Below are 17,151 nucleotides of genomic sequence, written 5' to 3' on the forward strand. Positions count from 1 at the left end.
AGTACTCAATAAACATATATTGTTTAAAGGAAGCTTTTATAGAAAAAAGTAGATAAAAAGAAAGAAAGATGGTTGTGATGACAAGAAACAAAGTGACACTGAAAACCAGAGAATATTGAGAAGATTTCATAAGGGAAAATGTGTAGTTACTAAAATCCTGCCAAGCATCCTATATATCCTGTGTTTCAATTTGTGTAGAAGTTATAGTAATGATCTTTTAAAATCACTGCTACTAAGAATTGAATTTTCCTTATTTTCCCATAACCCATCCATAGTTTAGTGTCCAAGTTAGTATTGTCAGTATAATGCCAAACAAAGGAAAATGATAAGCTCCCAAAATAACTTTAATAAATTTTTCCAGAGCTGCAGCCCGATGTAACAAAGGCATAGAAGTACTGTTTGCAGTGGCTCTGGAACATTTTGTATTGGTTGTTGTGAGAGTTTTGAGGGGGCCTACTTCTGCAGATGAAACAGCCAAGAAGATTCAGTACCTAATCCATTGTCAGTGGTGTGAAGAGAGAATTTTTCAGAAGGATGGTAATATGGTAGAAGGTAAATTCAAGTTTCTTTTGACTGTATATTCGGTTTAATTTATGTATAAGCCTCCAATGAATAAGCCTTTATCACATCCCTAATTATACATATTGTTGTCCTTTGATTTTAAAGATTACAGTGCTAACTTTATTTCCTATACTGGATTTCCTTTCATCAACAGACAAGACATTCGTGTGAGTTCATTAAAATCATTTACTCATCATAATTTATGCTCTCTAGCCCTGCCCTCTGTTGAAACATCTAGAAATAACTTAGTTTCCACTGTCACTAATTTTAGGAACATTAAGTCAGATTACCTCTTTATCTAGGATGTTTCAAATCATTAATTCTATAAAAATAATTTTCATGTTTCTGACTGAATATAAAAGCCATCAGTTATAAAATTCATTCAGTAAACATTTATTGAGCCTCTACTATATGCCAGGCCTGGGGAATCAAGGAAAAAGATGTGGCTTGTGCCCTCATCAAGCTGTTTCTATTTTGCTTTTCTGGGACATAGAGTTGCCCATTGTTTTCTGTTAGGTTCTTGGCATTTTTTAAATATGGATTTTTAAGAACTCCTTTATATACTAGAGTTTAACCCTTGTGATATGATACGATAGTTGCAGATATTTTTTCTCATTTTGTCACTTGTGTTTGCATCTTTTTTTTTTTACCTTTTCATGCAGAAATTTTTCATTGTTGCTGTTGTTAAGTTAATCAAACTTTTAATGTACTCTGGATTTTGTCTGTAGTTGGAAAGAGCTTTCCTATCCTATATTATTCAAGGAAGGTTATGTTTCATTGAATAGTTCACCTCTTCACTGATTTGAGACTACCATATTTATCTTATACTAAAATCCCACACGTATTTGAGTTTGTTTCTGGATTTTCTATTCTTTTCCAGTGGTTGGATGTTCATATACCTCTATCCCACTGTTTTGATTACAGAAGACTTTTAGTGTTGTTTAATATCTGTTAAGACAATCCCTTCTCATAGCTCTATTTTCAGTGTTCTGACATTGGATCCTTTGTTTTTGCTTAACAAAAAATAAATAAATAAACCAGTTGGTGGTTTATCTTGATCACATTAAGGAGGATAGAGATATTGTTACAGTTCTGAAGCTTCCTAAGAACCCAGTATGCTTTTCTTTTGTCCAAGAGTTAATACTTTTGCTACAGTGTTAATTGATAGTAGGAGTGGAGGGCATCCTGTCATGTTCCTTGTTTTAGTTCCCTCTGGTGCTTTCTGATTCATACTTGAATCTGAGATACCTATCATTTATCATGTTGAGAAAGTAACCTTCATTTACAATTTTACTATGTTTTATCACGATGTTGAATTTTGTCACATGTTTCTTCAGCATTTGTGGAGGTGATTATATGGTATTTCCCCTTAGATCTATTAATTTGATTAATTGTAATAAAATTTCCCAATATCAAATCATTCTGACTTTCTAGAATAAACTACTCTGTCAGGAAGTATTCTTTTATTATGGATTCTGTTTACTAACTTTTTAAAGGAGTTCTGTTTCAATATCATAAGTAAGATGGTATATAGTTTTCCTTTTTAGAATAATTTTGGTTGGGCTTTAGAATTAGTTTAAATTCCCTTCAAAAAGAATTTGGAACTTTTACATTTTTTTCAATGCTTGGGAACAGTTTAGCTAGCATCAAATTATTTGTTCACTAAAGGGTTAATAGTATTCACTCAGCTTTTCTAATTTATTTGCATAGAGTTGAGCCAAGTGTTGTCTAATGATTCTCATTTCTTTGGTTTCTATGGTTATATTCTCCTTATTTTTTTAAAGTTTTAGTATTTGTCCTTTCTGCCCTTTTCTCTTAACTATATTAGATACTGACTTATCTAGTCTGTTGTTTATTTTCTTAATGTTTACTTTTGTAGTAGCAAATATGTGTATGTTTCTGTAATTTGGATTTATCGGTTTTAAGTAATATACTTTGGCTTTTTGCTAACATAAATGAGGTAATAGCCTGCCATTTTCTATTTTCCCTTCCTAATTTTTGTCCATTATACCATTTTTATGTTATTTGTAACATTTATATTCTATTTTGCCAGTATAATCCACACATTAAATATATTCAGTGCTCATCATCAGTGTTCTTGCCATAATTTCTTGAATTATGTGTTGGTTGGCTAAATTTAACTTTCTGAGTTTAGTCAAGAGGGTTCATGGGGAAAACACTCTTTGATTTCTTGCATGTTTAAAGCTCCCTGTTTATAGCTTTATACTTAAAAAGTTTAGAGTTTGAGTGCCTTGTCAAAATTCTTTTACTGTCTTCTATTACTGAATATTATTGTAACTTTTCCTTCTTTTATATGACATAATTATTTTGCCTGGCTTCCCAAAGGAATATTTACTTTTGAATACTATGTTCTAACCTTATTTTTAGGATTTTTCCTAATCATGGCATCCCCTTTCATCATGTAGCTTCAAATATCCTTTCAAGAAAGCTTTCTTAAATATTTTTTAATTCTAAAATTTGTCTTACGTTGTACTATTATGCGTGTGCTCTCTTCAACCTGTTTTCTTTAACTATCATTTTATCTAAAAATATTCATATATATTTATAATTGTTGTATCATCTTTGGCTCTTTTGTCATTATGAAATGTCTGTCTTTATCCCTGATATTTATCTGAAAGCCTATAGTCTGATATTAATACAAATACCACTCTCATAGTTACTATTTGCATAATATATTTTTTATCCTTTTAGTTTTAATCTGTAAGTGTCTTATTAGATCTTGCTTTTTTAATCCAATCTGATTGTTTCTGCCTTTTGATGAGTGTTTAGACCATTCATATTGAATGTAGTTATTAAAATGTTTGGCTTTTCAGCACTTTCACTATTTGTCTTATATGTATCTCATGTTTTCTGTGTTCCTCCTTTGCTGCCTTCATAGTGTTAAATATTTTTTTACTGTGTCATTTAAGTTAATTCCTCTGTTGGTTTCTTAGCTATGTTTTCTCCAGTTATCTTCTTAATGGTTTCTCCAGGGATTATAATATATACCTTTAACTTATCTTGATCTACCTCAGGTTAATACTGACTTAAGACTGGCAAAATGTGGCAACTTCGCTCTAATATAATTCTATTTTTCTCTCACCTCCTGTGCTATTTTTGTCATATGTTAATTACATCTACAGACCCAATCCAATAATACAGTATTATTTTTTAAATCTTATGAGTTTAAAAGAAAATTAAGAAAAGAGACACACAATCTTTCATTGTTACCCACATAATTACCTTTCCAGTACTCTTTATTCCTTCCTTTGGATTCAAATTACTCTGTAAAATTTCCTTTCAACCTGAAAAACCCCCTTTAGTATTTCTTATAGGGTGAGTCTGCTACAACAAATTCTCCTAGTTTTTGTTTACCTGAGAATGTCTTTATTTCACCTTCTTTTTTGAAGGATAGTTTTGCTGGACGTAGAATTATTGGTTAATAGTTCTTTTTTTTTCCTCTCAGCACTTCAACTATGTCATTCCAGTGCCTTCTGGCCTCTATTATTTCTGATTAAAAGTCAGCCATTAATTGGTTTTTTTTTGTTTTTAATTAATTTATTTATCTATGGCTGCATTGGGTCTTCGTTGCTGTGCGTGGGCTTTCTCTAGTTGCAGCGAGCGGGGTTTACTCTTCGTTGTGGTGCGCGGGCTTCTCATTGCAGTGGCTTCTCTTGTTGCAGAGCACGGGCTTTAGACACGCAGGCTTCAGTAGTTGTGGTACGTGGGCTTCAGTAGTTGTGACTCGTGGGCTCTAGAGTGCAGGTTCAGTAGTTGTGGCGCACGGGCTTAGCTGTTCCGCGGCATGTGGGATCTTCCCAGACCAGGGCTCAAACCCATGTCCCCTGCTTTGGCAGGCGGATTCTTAACCACTGCACCACCAGGGAAGTCCCCATTAATTGTATTGTTGTTCCCTCATACTTGATAAGTTATTTTTCTCTTACTGCTTTCAGGATTTTCTGTGTAGCTTTCAGCAGTTTGATTATGATGTGTCTGAGTGAGTCTCTCTGTGTTTACCCTACTTGGAATTCAGAGCTTCTTAGGGCCCTAGATAATTGTTTTTTATCAAGTTTGGGGCACTATCTTGCTTCTCCAACCTAAACCTTTATCACTTCAAACTGAAGACAAATAATCTTCTGTAATTACTAATCATGGATTAGAGGAGTTATATAATCGTAAGCTGCTTCAAGTAGTTTTCTAACCAATCCCTTTAACAGTTGTCCTAGAGCTACTCTAGTGCCATTCATCCTTGCTTTTTAGGTTCATATAGCCCCTAGGCTATTTCTGCCTTTAATAGCTATTCTCCCCAGTGTGGTTTCCTTCCAGTAGTATGATCTCACAGCTTGTAGGCTTTCAGAAAGCACTGAATGATTTGGGATGTGTGATGGCTCATCTTATTTTCCAGCGCTATTTAGGAATTTATCATAAAAATATATTTTCTATCATTTCTAGAGATTTGGAATAAGAAGAGAAGACAGGTTTAAATGCTCAGTCCACCATCCTAATCTTGGTTTCAATGCAACACAATCAGAGGAGTTACAGAATCCACTCTGGCTTTTTAAAATATAGATTTCATAAATATCTTTGATGAAACTTTGGAAAGTTTTGGTCCTCCTGGATAATTGGTTTAGTGCCCTATGGTTTCTTTTCTGTTTTTTCCTAATTCAGTTTTCCTTTATGTAAGAAATAACAGACCTCTTCAGTGTTTAAAAGGGTATCAGTAATGTGAGTTCCCTCAATAAAAAAGAATCTGTGTTTTTTACCTCATACCCCGGTGTTACTGACAGTGTTCCTGCCCTTAAAATTATGAATCAATTCTTTCTTACATGGAGTTTATTATCCTTTCATATCTCACCATGTGTGTTTTACAGTATTGACAAGTAACTAAACTCAAATACACTCTGTTCAGATTTGATCCTGAATCCATAAAAACCTAACATCTTTCCCTCTCCATCAGAAGTGCTTCATGTTGCTGTATAATTTTGGACTGTTACTACAGTGGTTTTTCTTTTAATATTTTTTTAATTGACATATAGTTGATTTACAGTGTTATGTTTATTTTTGCTGTACAGCAAAGTGACTCAGTTATACACATATATACATTCTTTTTTATATTCTTTTCCATTATGGTCTATCCCAGGGGATTGGATATAGTTCCCTGTGCTATACAGTAGGACCTTGTTGTTTATCCATTCTAAATGTAATAGTTTGCAACTACTAACGCCAAACTCCCAATCCATCCCTCCCCCTCCCCCTAATTAAACATTTTAAAGGATTTTTTACTTAATAAATTGCTATAAAGCAATATGATTTATTGTCTGCATTTTGTTTGTAATCATACAGGACTTGCAGAGTGTAAATGATTATGTCTTTCAAAAAAGTCAGGTCACTTAGAATTTTTTATGTTTATCAATTTGTAATACATAATTTAAAAAGTCAAGTCATTCCATAAGTCTTATTAATAAAATAATGATATCTGCCCCACTCCCTAAAGTCAACAGCCAAAACCTCATAGCTGTTTCTTCTAATATTTAAAGTCTTTAATGTTTAGTGTCTTCCCTATTTCTAAGTAGCATGCTTATACTGCCTGTAACTTCCTTTCATGGAAGAAGAGTATTCAGCATCTCAAGCCAGCCCAGTCACATGCATGTAGTTCTCCTCTCCAGGGTTGGCTTAATCAATATTCAGTGTTTATATTTTTATAAATATAAAAATATTGTTCACAAGTCATATTGGTTATGTATTACTGTGTAACAAATTACTCCAAAACTTAGTGGCTTGAAACAACTTTCTATTATCTCATAGTTTCTCTGAGTCAAGAATCTGGGTATGCTTCAGTTGGGTCCAGTAGCTGAGGGTCTCTCACAAGGACACAGTCAAGGTGTTGGCCAGGGCTGCAATCATCAAGGCCTGACTGAGGAAGGATCTGCTTAAAAGCTCATTCACATGGTTACTGCTTGTCATGCAGTCCTCTTCATACTCACAGCATAGCAGCTCACTTCGTCGGAAGGATTAAGCAAGAACCAGAGAGAGAAAGGAAGAGAAGGAAAGAGAAAAAGAGAGAATATTGCCATATTCTAGTCACTAGAAATGAGTCTCTAGATCCAGTGATCTCACATTCAAGAGGAAGGGATTATAGAAGGGTATGAATGCCAGAGACAGGAATCATTGCTGCCTATCTATCTTAGAAGGCTGCTACAACACAGATGAACCAGTTAATATGCTGTAATAACATTTCTTTTTTTATACAACTCTTTGCTTACTCTGGAATTAATAATTACTATGTATTTGTCACCTTTTGTGTATATATACTTTTCATAATCCATAATCCAATTTCAGTGTTCCTATGATTTTGGTTAAGAACATCAAGTAATCTTTGGGTTTCATTTCATTCCCTTGGAGACAGTCCTCCTGCTCTAGTTTGGGTTGTTTTCTAGGTCTTCTGAGAGCTGTTGCCCTAGGGCTTCCTTTTAGACCATCATACTGGAAATTTTCTTTGGCTTTCTCCTTCTGACGAATTTCCTATATCTTAAATCTTACGTATTTTCCACTTTTCCTTCTTTACTTTTGCCTTTTGAAACTACACTTTTTCCCATAGCTTCCTGAGAAGGATTGCATGGCCAAGTATAGAAGCCTAGGTTGGAAATCGTTTTTCCTCAGAATGTTTAAGATATTATTCCATTGTCTCTTAGCCTCCAATATTGACAAGTCTGCTATTGTTCTTATATATATGGTCCTTTGTGTTTTTGTCTCTGAGCGCTCCTAAAATATCTCTTCTTAACCCAGTATTCTAAAATAACTTCATTTTGTGTGTGAATTCATCTTTTTAAATTCAATGTGCTGGACAATCTGTGAGCCCTTAAACTTGAGTTCTTCAGTTCTGGTAAATTTTTTTCTATTACTTCTTTGATAATTTTCTTCTCTCTTCCTGGAACTCATTTTAGTTATATGATGGAACTTCTAGATTAATTCTCTAATTTTTTTGTATCTCTACTATTAATTTATTTGGCATTTAGTTCTACTTTATAGATTTCCTTGAGTTTTATTTTCCAACTTTCCTGCTTAAATTTCTGTCATACTTGGTTTATTTCCAAGAGTTATTTCATATTTTTTCATTGCCCCCTTTTAGTAGTATCCTATTCTTGTTTCAGAGATGTAAAATCTAATCTTACCTAAGACTATTGATTATAGTTGGGTATATTTTATATTTTAGGGGAGGATAGGATTTTTGTTTTGCTTATTTTTGTATTGTTGCCATTATTTTGTTTTAGTTCTCTTTCCTATTTCTCTCTTTTGTAATTTTGTTCTCTGTCGTAGTATATCTCAAATGTCTAGCGGTCTTTAGTTTTCCATGCTGAAAAGTTATGTGGAAGTACTTGCGGCAGGGCTTATAAACAGATAGACTTTACTGTAATGAGAACGCAGTCTGCCTTTTCACTACAAGAACCCCCAAATGCCAGTCAGTCAGTCAGTCAGTAAGTGTGTGTGTGTGTGTGTGTGTGTGTGTGTGTGTGTCTCTTCTCTTGGATTGGTAAGTATTTCTACAGAGGAATCTTGCAGTCTTCTATCAGTTTTCTAGGAACCATGTTGAAGAAGGAGACCGGAAGGTCTTAACATTTGTACAGACTTTTACTTAGTCCCTTTCTTTTCATATGTCTCCTCACTTTTAACTGTGACTAATGTCCCTGGTGCCAGATTCTCTGTGGTTCAGCCTCACCCAAGATTAACTTCCTCTTTTGGGATGGGGAAGATGCAGAAGCCTAACTGTTGGTATTAGAGAAGATCCACAAGTCTTAAAATTTTAAACGAGGCCTTTTTTTTTTTGTGGTACCACCCTATTCCCATCTTCAGAGACCATCAATACCTTCAATTCTCAAGCCTTTCCAGGTCCCCCACACCAGTGGGCTTGCTGTTTATTGGTAGCCCTTCTACCCATTTCAGGCTTAGGCTTTAGCTTTCTCTGACCTGCTAAATCCCCTTGTGTATGTCCTTCCCACTTCTAAAATTTTATTGACATCTCTCATCATCTTTTGTCATCTCCTTTACCATTTTATTTATCTTTGGGGTTTGAATTTTATTCCTTTGTTCTCATTTTAATAGTGCTTTAAGAAACAGCAGAGATAAAGTATGTGTTCAGTCCATTGCATTTAAATAAAAGTCTCTAAATATGTTTGAATTCCTTATCTGGAATTACCTTCATAGCCTGTTTTACCAGTGACATAGAAATACTAGTTTTCTTTTTTTACCCCTTCATTTTTTGCTACTGGTAACTTGAAATGATAGCCCTGATCCCTCAAGATGCTGATGCTGACCAGGCACTGAGAAATCCTAGGTGAGGGGCTTGAAAAAAGATATAGGTTTATATGATGGGAGCATTTTGCAAAATGCATCAGGAAACAAACTGACTAATACAAATTTATGTCTGTGCTGTCGGCGGTAAGTTGGTGTGACTGACAGAACCGTAACTATAAATCGATCGCCCTAATTTCAGTAACCCTGCCTGTAGTATTTGTAGTTTAGTTATTTAATGGTTTCAGGGAGAACTTCTTGAATATATTAATATAATAACTGAGGAACATCATTCTCAACAAAGCTAAGGTCAGTGATAACCACACCTTCTTTTAAGGCTGAAAGGTAGACCTAGGAACGAACAATGAAGGAAGCCTTTAAGTAAATACAAGATTTTACAACTGTGCATTTTGCCATTTAATTGCATTGAATGACAGAGTGATATCAGATAGCAAGAGGTTATAGACCCATGTCCCTACCACCATAATCCTGGGTTCTGGATATATCTAGGACCCACTGATCAGATCAGGCCATTCCAAGAAAGTGAATGATCAACCCAGGATTGGCCTGGGGGAACTCAGAGAGAGTCTGATTTAAAATGACTATTCTGGGTCTGAAGTGAACTGAAAAGTCCATGGTAGAATATCACCCTTTTTTGGAAACTAAGAATAGCTCTCGTACCTCCCCAGTCACCTTGTGATTACATCAGGCCCCTCATTGCTCTTTAAACTGAATTAGTTTCTTCTAGCCTAGATTTTTGGGGCTGAATATGCATCGAGCCTAGGGAATAGAGTAATTCATTTTCTTCCCAGTTACAGAAGAGTTAACTTATAAGAAATGTCTTTATTTTGATGGGATGTTAGTTACCAGGGTATATACATTTGTTAAAGCTCATCAACCTTTTCACATAAAATGTATACATTTTACTGTGTGTAAATTATACCCCAATCAGTTGATTTAATATGGATATCTTGTGGAATTTACAAGACGTGCTCCTACTTAAATTATTTCAGGTAGTATACTGACTAAAAGCTATGCTCTAATAAGTCGTTTGATGTGGATTTCTACATCTTTCTTAAGCTTTAATCCTCTGATCTATACAACTGAGATCTTAACAGTACCTACTTCAGAGAGTTGTAAGGATTAAACTTTTAATGCATATAAAATACTTAGCACAATACCTGGCACATAGTAGATCCTCAGTATATTGTAGCTGCAAATTATTGTTAATACTTACTACTGTTTACATTGTCATTTCCCCTTTGACTTCTCTTTTTATTATCTTTTCACAGAAAACCCATATAGACAGCTACCCTGTAACTGTCATGGAAGCATGCCTGGAAAGACAGCAATAGAACTTGGACCTCTATGGTATGCGCCTAAGCATAATATATTCAAAACTGATATATGTATTGATTGTTTACTTTTGATTATGTGTGGTAAAAGACAAGCAAATTAAGGTTCAATTTTTTTTTAAGTATAGGAAAATAATTATGATTCTTTTCCCCCTATGAACCTGAGGTGTTTTGTTTTCAGATTTTTCTATACCATTATTCTTCCAAGTTCGTGACAGGGCTAAGATGCAGTAGGATCAAAGAGAAGGCTAGCTGATCTGCAAATAATTTATTTCTGCTTAGTAAGAATGAGGTTTTTTTCAGTTAATAACTATAGAAGTAGGGTGTGATTGTAAAGTGTCACTTTTATAGACCAGTCAACTAATATATTAATAAAAGATCTTTGAGGAATTGGTTTTAAGTAATAAGGGCATGTGAAAGTAAACGTCTGCTTTTGCGACAGGTAAAGCTGTTTAGACAGGATGCAGCTGCCGATGTTTAATGTATGTGTGCTTTTGCGTCCGTAGTAACTAGTTATTGTGTTTTTAATGCCTTAAAGTTGAATTGCTTTTACTCAGAAACCTTCCCATAAGCGTCTGTTACTAGAGATTCTTGTAGAAATTTGAGATTCCTGACAGCATTGTGACAAGAATCACTGCAAACTTCAACCTCATTACTTTACCAGGCCAAGGTTTGGCCATCTACTAAGCCTAAAAATTAACCTAATAGTAAACATATTTGTGCTGATACCCATTATTTTATCTTCATTTCAGTTAAATACTTGTAGATTAAGAATGACCTGGCCAGCCTTACCTTCTAGTACTCTCTTACTTACATCACACATTGATCCTACTCACTGATCTTGGAACTAGGGAAATTAAGAACAACAGGTTGCTGGATCCAGAAAGATCTCCTAGCCCAACTCCTCCCTCATTTTACAGATGAGAAAATTATGGCACAGTGTATTTAAGTGCTGGCTAAAACTGACCCCCTAAAATTTAGTTAGTAGCACAGGCAGAGCCAGAACTCAGGTTTTCTGACCTCCAAAACTGAGGTCTAAATCGTGACTTAAGATTTTCTCACTTAAAGCCATTGTTCATGTCTTTACACTCATCCAGGCTCTTACCCCTTCCCCACCTCCAGTTTAAATTATACATCCTCTTTGAAGTTTCTCCTTAAATGTTTAAACCCAAAATAATCTTTAAATTGTCTTTTAGTAAATCTTATATTGATCACTCATTTGACACTTAAAATCACGTATCCTTTCATAATTTGTTAACCTTAATAGCTTCTTTTCCTTGAGGATATACTTTGTACTAGGGATTGCAAGTGTACTACTATCTCATTTAATTCCCATAACAAGTCTGTCAGAGGTTTTATTTTCCATATTATGATGAGGAATGTGAGACTCAAAAGCAGTAGTTATTCAAGATTTCATAGCTAGTGAGTGGTGGAGCGAGGACAGGAATTCAAGTTTATCTGACTTGGAACTGATATTCTGTCCATTATACCTGTGACTCTCAAATTAAATGGGAAGCATATCAGACTCAGCCCTGGGCCATTTCTTAACTACATCACCACCAGCATACGTAATTCTCATGTATCTCACCCTGTCCCACCATATATACACTGGAATTAAGGTCTACTATTACTGGAATATGCATTGTGAAAACCTCTGCCTTACACTATGTCCCTGTCTAGATTCTGTCTAGATTTATAAGCTTTCATAAGGTAAACACTGAATTTTATACTTTGGTATATCTTACACCTCTATGTACCACAAGACTTATACACCTTATGAGGGCTCAATAAATTCTTGTTGACATATGTGAATAAAATATCCTTGACTAATCCCACTAGCTTAGAGAACTGACATGATAAAAGGTGTGGGCAAATTATCTTACTTGTTAAATTATGAAGACTTATTTTTTTTAAAGAAAACATTTCTCAAACCCAATTCTATGTTCTTTTTTTCAGGTCAAGTTCCCTTTTCAATACTGGATTCCTCAAAAGAATGCTATTTGAATCTCTTCACTATGGTTTAGATGACATTCAGACCCTAATAAAGACATTAATCTTTGAGTCAGAGTGTACTCCTCAAAGTCAGTTTTCAGTTCATGCACCTTCAAATCTCAACAAGCAAGGTGACTAATTGAACACTAATTTACTACCTTACAAATTGGTTATCAGAAATATTCCATCTTTTTATCTTTATTTGATGTTATAATCAAAAGCAGTATAATTATAAGTTGTGTGCTTTAAGTAAATCCTAATGAGTCTAATCATAATCCGGTTAACTTTTTTTTTTAATTGCATAGTTTTCTTCAGGTTTATATTAGGGGCATGAAATAAATAATGATTTTGTTAAGACAGATGTATTTTTAAAATTTTAGTAGATTAAAAGAACTAAAAGGCTGTTGTGATTTTATTACCCTACATCCGCTTTCTAGAAAGAATTCTGAGATCACTCTGAGAATAGTGTGGCCAAAAATTTTGTAATATCCATTAAGACATGGACGCTAGCTTTACATTTATCACTCAGTAAAGCTAAGTTTTTTCTCCTTTGTTTTATCTGGCTATTGATATAAGGGTGGGCTTGTTAGACATCCTAGCATTGTCATGAGTCATTACAAGAAGCAGCTCTTATTAAAGGGTTAAAAAATGAATTCTTGTAGCCTGTTTTGGTCACAGAATCTCATATTCATAAAAGCAGTGTGCACAGAATTAAGTAAGCTTTTATTTAAACTTCGAATTGTTGCTTACTGTTATTCTGTAAAATATTTTATCATTTCCATTTGTTTTTATTTAAGAAGAATATGGTGTATTTATTAAAACTACAGATGATACCACAACAGATAATTACATTGCACAAGGTATGTATGTATATGTGTGCATATATATGTATGTATGTGTCTGTGCAAAAGGGCACATAGCAGAAGGATAACTGGAAAGGAAGAGATTGCTTTGGTAGCGTACTTCAAAATGCATTTTCATATTACACCAACAACAAAATTATAATAAACCTTGTTTATCTGGCATTTGCACAGTTCAAGGTTTCTATTAATGTGTACTTTGTTCACATCTCTAATATGGTGATCCCCTTGCAAGAGCTATAAGATCTTAAAGAACCATATGAACCAAAATTAGATCAAATTATATTTGATAAAGGTTATAAAGATTAAATTTTATTCTAATTCTTATAAACTTTCTCATCAACATATGATTTATAGGAATTCCGTTGATTAACCAGAAGACCCTATACTCTGGCCATAAGAATTTATTACGTGGCCTTTCTTACAATTTGGGGTATGTGCATACTTTAAAATTTACTTATATTAGACACTGCAAATTCATATCAAAAGGGTGTTAAGATTTATAATGTCAGTGCCTTAATGTCTAAAGTTTTTAAAAGACAATGTTAGATTCTAAATGTGTTTTGTATACAGGTAAAAAGAAAACACAGTGTTAAGACTGAAAGAACAGAGGACTATAATTACAAGCTATAATTTTGTATTAGTTGCTCAACATTTTAGTGTTGATCTTCAAAGACAAGAAAATTTCAACTCCTCCTAATAGCTTAGTTTAGTAATTACTGCATACCCTTGCCAACACTCATGTTCATTTGGCATCTTCAACTAATTTGCGAAGATTCTAATCACTTAAATGATTTATTCTCCTTAATTTCTCTGTTGGAGGAAGAAAAAGGCATTATGGTATACTGTGAAGCACATTAGATTTAAGAGCATCATTCTACTTCTTTGTGTCATTTGTTGTATAACCTCAGCCAGGTCCCCCACCTTCAAAAGAGTTGTCATAAAACCTTTTTAGAATAAGGTAAAACATAAGTTTTAAAAATATTTTAAATCTCTGAACCTTTCTCATGTATAAATTAAGGAAATTAGACTAATCTCTTTAGGTTCTTTTATAGCTCTGAAATTATATGATTATTCTAAACTAGTGTATCAACATACAGAATCTTCCATGATAGAAAATATCAGGCAAAAAAAAAATCCATGTACTGCTGATGGTAGTAATTATTAAGGTTTGGTATCGGATTTTTAGTCTCAGATTTTCCTAAATCTTCTTAGATTTAATGTGAGAGTATAATCAAGTTTTAATTATTTGATTTAATGGGGGAGTCATGAGGCAACAGTTCAACAATAATTTATATTTATCTTTGAATGCAGTTTATCTTTTTCATGCATCAAATTTTGCTTCTGAATACTTTTGCTTAAGTGAATGTTAGTTTTCATAAAAATTTAAAATTTGGCCATAATAACATCCTTGTAGAAATAATTGAGTTGAACATTCAGAAAAAATCTCATAGTAACTTGGATATCTCAATTGTCTTCCTTTTGTGATTTTCGGAAGGATACATTGCTAGAAACTTAACTTGCTAGCTGCCTTTCACTTAAAATGTAAAGGCTAAGTACTGTGGTAAGAAGTAGGCAATGAGATCATACATTATACCTTTTTAAATTCCTGTATCCAAGCCCACGAGACTGATTTTGTGTTGGTTTTGTTTTGTGTTCATTGAAGACCTACTGTATATCAAATACAGTTGACCCTTGAACAACCCCAGGGTTAATCCATGTATAACTCAGAGTCAGCCCTTCATCCACAGATTCAACCAACCATGGACAATGTAGTACTGTGGTTTTTACTATTAAAAAATATCCATGTTGAAGTGGACCCACACAATTCAAACCTGCATTGTTCAAGGATCAACTGTATTGGCATTCAGTAGAGAATACAAGTATAGAAATAGGACATTATTCCTAGGAACTTAGAATATAATTTGGGAAGAAAGGATATATACACATAAAAGACCTAAATATGTGAAACAAGGAAAACAAAAAATGACAGAACTTAAACTCTGAGTAGTGTAGTATGGGATGACTGGCCCAGAATTCATAAATGGCTTTCTACAGAAGGTGGAAATAGACTTGAGGCTTAAAATTGAAGAAGGTAGAAAAGAAGTTCTGATTCAGCAAACAGTTAAATATTAAAATTACATGGGTGAAGGATAGTGAAAAGTATCAAGAATATATATCTTCTTCTTACAATAAAAGCTATCTAGAATTAAGATTAGATAGATAGGTTGAAATGGTGTGTGTCAGAGGATTTATACTCGAAGACAGTATGTAGTTATAAAAGTATTCGGCTGTAATTTTTCAAAGAATGCTAACTTTCTGTGTTTATATATGTATGTTTCAGGAAAGAGAAGAAGTAACGAAACCACCACAAATTTAGCCAAGAGGCAAAAGACTGATGTGAATACTGAACATCCTCCCTTTTATTACAACATCCATAGACACAGCATTAAAGGAATGAATATGCCAAAGTAAGACAGTCAGTGAATGACAGTGTATATATTTAATATTTTAATGACATTGTGATTTAAATAAAAGTACAAGAACCTCATTTTTTTCCTTTCCTTGTTCCAGGTTAAAAAAGTTTTTGTGCTGTCTTTCTCAAGCAGGCTTTCGAGTAAGCCGAACTCATTTTGACCCGATGGGTGTCCGTACAGATGCACCTCTAATACAGTTTAAATCTATCCTTTTAAAGTACAGCACCCCCACCTACACTGGAGGACAGTCAGAGGGCCACGTCCAACCAGCGTCCGAAGATACAGTAGCTGACACGGTTGAAATGTCAGTGAATGACAAAGCAGAAGCAAGTGGCTGCAGAAGGTGGTAAATGTAAAAGAAGTTTGTTCCCAGATGTCTGTGTTGATGGCCTAATAGTTCTCTATACCAACTGTAGTGCTTTTTCTATTCTTTCAATTCAGTTGTGTAAAAATAAAAAAAAACAGTGCTGTTTTCATTCAGAAAATTAGCAGTTTCTAACTTAGCTGGTTTGGGAGCTATGCTTTCCAAGTTTTTATTATTTTAAAGGAAACTTAAAATTTTAATGAAAACATTTCATGTGAAGGCCAAGTTTGTGACTGAGATCACCCTACTGTTTAATACTCAGAAATTTTTCACATGCAAAGTGTTTGGAATTTTATTTATGTTATGGAAGCCATCCTTTACTAAATCACATCTCTACTTAAACTGATTCATGATGTTTATGTTTTTCTGTTTGTAGTGTATAAGATGAAGCCAGAGCCTTTTATTAAAATGACCCTAAATAGAATAGGAGGAACAATGTCCTTTCAGGTCACTAATATATTTTTTCACAAATACAAGCTAAAATATATTCCCAATTTCAAGAAATCATATCTCTACCCACACTGATCTTTCATTACTAGCTTTTGAGAAATTAAATAATTGCCTGAGATAGAAATACATTTTCTTATAAGTTTAAGGTCTACATGACTAAACTTCAGAGTAAGATTTTGTTAAAGTAAATTGAGACCACTGTTCTTATAGAGATTGTTCACAGGCACTAAATTCTGAAGAGAGATTTTGTTATGAATTAAATAAACTGGGTGATCTCAAGTGCCTCAGTTAATGCACGTACAGTATTCATTTGCTTGGTTGCCTACCTCTCAGGAGTAAAACTTGTCACCTTATGACTTTCTGAAGTGAGGATTTTCTTGTTTTTTGGGGGGTGGTTTGGTTTTTTCGTTGTTTTGCTTGTGTTTTGGTGTGTGTATGTGCTAATTTTTTGTACAAGTAGCTCAGGCTAACATGACTATGAAAATTAGTTGGAAAAAAATCTCATTTCCATTAATAAATATTGTTCTTGCTTCATTTGAATGTAAGACTTTGGATGAAAAGATATACCAAAAATTTAGATTTCTGTCTCAAGGATTTAATACATATTTACCTTGTTAGAGGAAGTAACTTTTTACAAGCAGTAAGCTTGAGAATTGAGGGAGAGTAACAACTGAAAGGTTTAAATACACCATGTAAGCATTCCCATGACATATATAGAAATTCAGGTAGTCTAGGTTGCATCAACATAGAATATTAACTTAGAGGAAATGAAAGAAAATCTCTTTGTGTTATTACAGCATAGT

General features: G+C 33.9%; 1 protein-coding gene across 7 annotated transcripts in view; it reads left to right on the forward strand.

Annotated features, from left to right (window-relative positions):
• Positions 1-16,882, forward strand: part of TRMT1L (tRNA methyltransferase 1L) — a 36,485-nt gene extending 19,603 nt beyond the window's left edge. For 3 of the 7 annotated variants that reach the window (XM_089909906.1, XM_022593364.3, XM_022593367.3), the window contains 6 exons: positions 362-552; positions 10,143-10,221; positions 12,162-12,328; positions 12,995-13,057; positions 15,402-15,528; positions 15,632-16,882. In XM_089909906.1, the coding sequence (XP_089766032.1) occupies positions 362-552; positions 10,143-10,221; positions 12,162-12,328; positions 12,995-13,057; positions 15,402-15,528; positions 15,632-15,884 (880 nt within the window). In that variant the 3' untranslated portion in view covers positions 15,885-16,882. Of the gene's footprint in view, positions 1-361; positions 553-10,142; positions 10,222-12,161; positions 12,329-12,994; positions 13,058-13,414; positions 13,491-15,401; positions 15,531-15,631 lie in introns of those variants that run through there. The other 4 variants (XM_022593369.3, XM_022593368.3, XM_022593365.3 and 1 more) reach the window with 4 other exon arrangements.
• Positions 16,883-17,151: the final 269 nt, after the last annotated feature.

The sequence above is a fragment of the Delphinapterus leucas genome, chromosome 1, assembly GCF_059928025.1.
Source record: "Delphinapterus leucas isolate spDelLeu-1000000601 "Yukka" chromosome 1, BTC_Dleu_Yukka2, whole genome shotgun sequence".
Classification (NCBI taxonomy): domain Eukaryota; kingdom Metazoa; phylum Chordata; class Mammalia; order Artiodactyla; family Monodontidae; genus Delphinapterus; species Delphinapterus leucas.